This window comes from Topomyia yanbarensis, chromosome 2 (assembly GCF_030247195.1).
Source record: "Topomyia yanbarensis strain Yona2022 chromosome 2, ASM3024719v1, whole genome shotgun sequence".
NCBI classification, from domain to species: Eukaryota; Metazoa; Arthropoda; class Insecta; order Diptera; family Culicidae; genus Topomyia; species Topomyia yanbarensis.
This window is the reverse complement of record NC_080671.1, coordinates 417,334,678-417,340,012: the sequence shown is the minus strand read 5'-3', so window position 1 is coordinate 417,340,012 and position 5,335 is coordinate 417,334,678. Positions and strand designations below refer to the sequence as shown.

The window sequence follows — 5,335 nt, the reverse complement described above, 5'->3', positions numbered from 1 at the left end:
AGTCATTACCCACTGAGACGTCCAAAAAATTGTTGCAAAATCGTTCAACACGGGTCCAACGATGGACATTTGTTGAACGGTTATTTGGACGTTGTCCAAATTGGTCCAACGAACGTCCTTCATTGGACAATTTTGAAACCAACCGTTCTTAGAGGGTATGGATACCAAATGAAATGCAACAACCGATTCCGACTCAGAATCGGTTGTTGCATTTGATTTGGAATCCATAAGGACTCCATTCAGGATTCCGAATGGTTTGACCGGGTACCTGCGAAACCGTTAGAGATTTTACACAAGTTGAATGCTGAAGATGGACGTCTGTTCTCTGTGATAAGATATTCGGTTTGTTCAGATTTTAACTAAAAGTTGAAAATTTCACCAAATGATTCACAGCCTAAAATAACGAAATTGTAAGCGTGATACCACCCACTGAGACGCCCAAAAAAAATGTTTCCAAATCGTTCAACACAGGTCCAACAATGGACGGCTGTTGAACGGTTATTTGGACGTCGTCCAAAGTTAGTTCAACGAACGTCCTTCATTGGACGATTTTGAAGCCAACCGTTCTTAGAAGGCAACAACAACGTAACTTAATTCTTGTCTTCATAACGTTCTTTTGACTGTCTTGATCGCGAATGTTCATTCCATTTAATGAAGTCACCTTTGGTGATCATTCCCGGTCAAACCATTCGGAATTTGATTCGGAATCCTGAATGGAGTCATTATGGATTCCAAATCAAATGCAACAACCGATTCTGAGTCAGAATCGGTTGTTGCATTTCATTTGGAATCCATAATGACTCCATTCAGAAATCCGAACCGGTTCCGGAATGGGTTTAACTGGGTTTCGGCTGAATATTTGATGTAAAAATCGGTATAATTTTCAAATAACATTTAAATCAAAACTTCGAGAAAGTCATCGCCTTTTTCTATGTTTGGGTCAAACGAGGGATTGCCCTTCCTATGATGATTCTCAGGGATCCCAGTTAAACTCATTCCGGAATCGGTTCGGATTTCTGAATGGAGTCATTATGGATTCCAAATCAAATGCAACAACCGATACCGACTCAGGATCGGTTGTTGCATTTGATTTGGAATCCATAATGACTCCATTCAGGATTCCGAATCAAATTCCGAATGGTTTGACCGGGATAGACCGTTTTAACATCAAATTATGGTCTTGTCAAACTGCAAATGACGTGAAAACCCAAGATGATACCAGATAAGGTATAGGCATACGTAAAGCGAGAGTTTTGGTTTTACAATTAGCAACATCTATATTGCGTAAATACTGCTTTACTTCCAGAAAAAAGAAGTTGTTAAAATCGAAATTAATTAAAACAATGTTTTGAATATAGAAACTAGTGCTTTCAGCCTTTTTGAGGTTCTCAAGGCGTTTGCCAACAATAATATTATTGTACACACATGCACCTTATGCAGATTATCTTGAATCTGTTTTGCGTTTGTCAAATCTGCCACTCTTCTTATTCTTATCTGGACACGCTCTTCTTCCCTTTCCCGCTCGGACGTGCCTGGCAGGATTCCCCCAAGATAGCCGGCAGCGAAATAAAAACTCTGGCAGAATTTCTGGGGGTCTGGCTGGCAGAGCGCTGCCCAGCCGGCCGGCTCAAATGCAACAACCGTTTCTGGCAGAATTTTTCGCCTTACGGTTATTAACGGTTTTTTCTGCCGGATTTCTGCCAGGCACGCACCGGCAGGACCGGTTTAGCACCGCTTCAGGTTTTGCTTGTATTTTTTCTTAATTTTTTTTTAATTTTATGTAAATTTATAATAAAAACATGTCTGGAGACATGAAATCCATATTACTTACCTTGTTTGAAACCAAAATCTTTGTTTCTTCCTATTTTTTCATCTGCCAAAACTATCCTTCTTGGAAAAATATAAATATGGCGAAAAAGAAACAACGATAAACAAAACAGAACCGGTGAGGCGAATCTGCCTGCCATAACTGGAAGGAGTATAGCTGAATTCTGGCAGCGCCATTTTGATAATTTTGACAGCTGCCGGAATCCTGACGGATTTTTGCTGGCTGCTCGTTTTTCTTCCAAGCGGGTTGGGGCAGACCCTCGGGGTCAAATGCAAGTTTCGCTTTGTTCAAAAATTTTGCATGATTTGTTTCATTTGAGCCCTGTAAAGTTCAGCCGGAAATGAACTGGAATTCTGGCTGGTTCCAGTTCGCATTCCGGCTCCAGTGACACAACCGAATCTAACTAGAATCGGTTGTGTCGTTTTCCGGCTCCATTGACACAACCGATTCTAGTTAGAATCGGTTGTAACACTGGAGCCGCCCACTGAGACGTCCAAAAAATTGTTTCAAAATCGTTCAACACGGGTCCAACGATGGACGTTCGTTGAACGGTTATTTGGACGTTGTCCAAATTGGTCCAACGAACGTCCTTCATTGGACGATTTTGAAACCAACCGTTCTTAGAGGGCGGTATTCGGTTTAGAGCCAGTCAGCATTTCGACTGAATTTTACTGGGTTTTATTCTTTAAAATCACAAAACCACAGGGCAATATAATCATCGTCACAAGCCCTCGGTCACACAGTGTCAGTAGATAGTTCAATCAGAAAAGAAGAAGAAGAATGTTTTTCGTCCAAGATTAATTAAATCGTTTGACTTATTGTAAAATTTGCTTCGTTGTTCGTACGTTACTGCGAAAAGTGTTTCGATTTAGTATGTACATTCTACAGATAAATATCTAATTTTCATTGTGCCGGAAGAATAGCTTTTTAGGTGATTGTAAATACTTTGCAGAAAGCGAAGTATGCTGTATGTGCCGCAATAACACGGAATAACTGCAGTTGTTTCCTTCAGTTTAGCAGTGAAATACGCAGTGGATATTTTCCTTCTTCACCGGGAGTGTAAACGCGACGATGGGCGGAATCGATGCGGAGTGCTCCTGCTTACACCACTGAAATGATTCCGCAATCTTCGGCAACTAATGATGGCGATGCTCAGGCACAGCAAAGTGATATGACTGAAAAAGATGTCCTGGCAAACATATCTCTTTCCGATGACGTTAAAGATAATGATGAACCATTTATTACACCAGCACTGCTGGAAGAAACTGATGGAAACCTCACCATAATTTCTCAGCTAAGTAATGATTCAAATGATATTAAAGCATTTTACAAAGGACATCACAGAAACAGCAGTTCGCTTGTATATAACCGTCTTGTTACGAAAATTGCTTGTACGAGAGATTCTATAAAGAAAGAACAAACCGCCAGAGATGCAAATGTCAATGAGTACTTAAAACTAGCTGCTAGCGCTGATAAACAACAGCTTCAAAGAATAAAAACAGTTTTCGAGAAGAAAAATCAGAAAAGTGCGCACAATATATCATTACTGCAAAAAAAGTTAGAATCCTATTATAAAAGATACAAAGATTTTCAATACCACCATAATCAAAAGCAACTACAAACTGTTCGCCAACCGCGGGAAATGTTTCGCGACGTTAGTCAAGGCTTACGAAATGTTGGTGGAAATATACGCGATGGAGTCAGTGGACTGTCAGCAACAGTTATGTCGAAGCCAAGAGAATTCGCTCATCTCATTAAAAATAAATTTGGGAGTGCGGACAACATAAATCAACTGTCGTCCACATGGTATACAGATCAAAACGTTATGGACATCAACAGAAGCCTGAATGCATCACACATAAAGGACAACACAGACTTCCGATACGAAAACTTTAACCTAGGTATGGCTGTTGAATGTGACGATACTTCCAAGGGGATAGTATTGTCCAGTCCTGGAATAATTGGCGATATTGACAGCAAATACAGCGAACATGAAAGCGAATGTAGTAGCGTCACGAGCGACAGCATCCCATTAAGCTCTGGGAAACATCGCGTGATGAGAAACCAACGTTGCACACATTACAAAGCTATCAACGATATCCGCGATGATTACACTCGATTGAAAGGCAAGCTTGAAAGATTAGAGGGTTTACATAAAGATGTTACAGACATTGCGATGTTATTGGAAACTGAGCGATACCGCACCGAAAGATTAGAGGAGCAACTTAACGATTTGACAGAGCTACATCAAAATGAAATTGAAAATTTGAAGCAAGCTATCGCTGATTTAGAGGAAAAAGTCCAATACCAGAGCGATGAACGGTTGAGGGATGTTTACGAAATAATGGAAAACTGTCAAACGAGGGTTTCCAAAATGGAACAAATCTACCAGCAGCAATACGTGACGGTTGAAGGAATAGACAATTCGAATGCTCGGGCGGTAGTAGTTAAACTAATCAATATTGTATTGACGGTGCTTCAAGTACTGCTGCTATTGGTAGCTACAGTGGCCGGAATAGTAATGCCATTCCTAAAAACAAGGGTTCGTGTTCTATCGACTATTTTTTGCGTCTTGTTATTAGCGTTAATGTTCAGGCACTGGCCTGAGATTAGACAATTTTGTGTGCGTTTGATTAGATAGGTTTCAGGCTTAGGTTTTTCTTTTAAATTTAATAAAAAACACGTTGTGTAACGTCATTCCGAACCTATCAATGCCAATCTTGATCAATCCACTCAGAACTATAAGATGATTTCATAAAAAAATCGCGTTTGCCATAAATACAATCTGATGCGAGACCGCGAAAAATCATTTATGTAGCGTTTACATTTTGGATGGCAAATTAGATGCTGGTACGGGACCGTGTTCGGAGGTGACCGATAAAGAGATCACACAACCCATACGTTAAAATATACTTTATTAAAGACTAGATGCGAACAAACGGAGAGGTAAAAATACGCCTGTACTGCTAGTATAGTATCACATTCTGACACAGCTAGCCGGATGCTGTTCGGTGCGACAACTGAGTCGCAGACGGACTAGTGAGCCCAGTAATTCCTATTGGGTTGTAGGGATGTCCACGTCTCCAACCTCTCCCCTCTTAATACAGTTGATAGGGATCGAATCATTACCACAGTGTTTCCAAATAGGCAAAAACGTGATCGAAATTGTTTTGACCACGAAAAAATGCTTTTCGAGCTATAGTGTCTTCAGCAAAGTTTGTCTATAAAATATTCCCCATCTTATTAAAGTATTAGTTTGGTGATTAATCCCCCTAAAGCTGAGAAGCAAACTTTTGTTTGGTCATTTATGAAAATAATAAAAAACTGTGTTCAGCAAAGTTGTAGGGAATTTAATAAGAAACAACTTTACTGAAGAGACTAAGTATCTATCTTTTGATTTTAATACACATTTGTGGAGTTTTCTGTGATACACCCCTGAAAATAATTTTTTTCAACAGAACTTTTCTGGGTGATTTTTTAGAATTTTAAAATGTTCTAAGATTTTGT

The 5,335-nt window shown here is 39.7% G+C and overlaps 1 protein-coding gene across 5 annotated transcripts; it reads left to right on the top strand.

Moving 5' to 3' along the window:
- Positions 1 to 1,078: 1,078 nt before the first annotated feature.
- Positions 1,079 to 4,767, top strand: LOC131685187 (transmembrane and coiled-coil domains protein 1). 5 transcript variants are annotated; one of them, XM_058968728.1, is made up of 2 exons: positions 1,079 to 2,759; positions 2,846 to 4,767. In XM_058968728.1, exon 2 carries the CDS (start codon positions 2,913 to 2,915, stop codon positions 4,467 to 4,469), a length of 1,557 nt encoding a protein of 518 aa, XP_058824711.1. In that variant the 5' UTR covers positions 1,079 to 2,759; positions 2,846 to 2,912; the 3' UTR covers positions 4,470 to 4,767. The 5 variants fall into 5 exon arrangements, with proteins under 5 accessions (XP_058824711.1, XP_058824714.1, XP_058824712.1 ...); XM_058968731.1 differs by having other exon boundaries at positions 1,079 to 2,788; XM_058968729.1 differs by having other exon boundaries at positions 1,079 to 2,788; positions 2,841 to 4,767.
- The last annotated feature ends 568 nt before the right edge of the window (positions 4,768 to 5,335 follow it).

Excerpts from the sequence above, each read along its gene's own strand:
- LOC131685187 (XM_058968728.1), top strand. The coding sequence starts at position 2,913 with ATGCGGAGTGCTCCTGCTTACACCACTGAAATGATTCCGCAATCTTCG.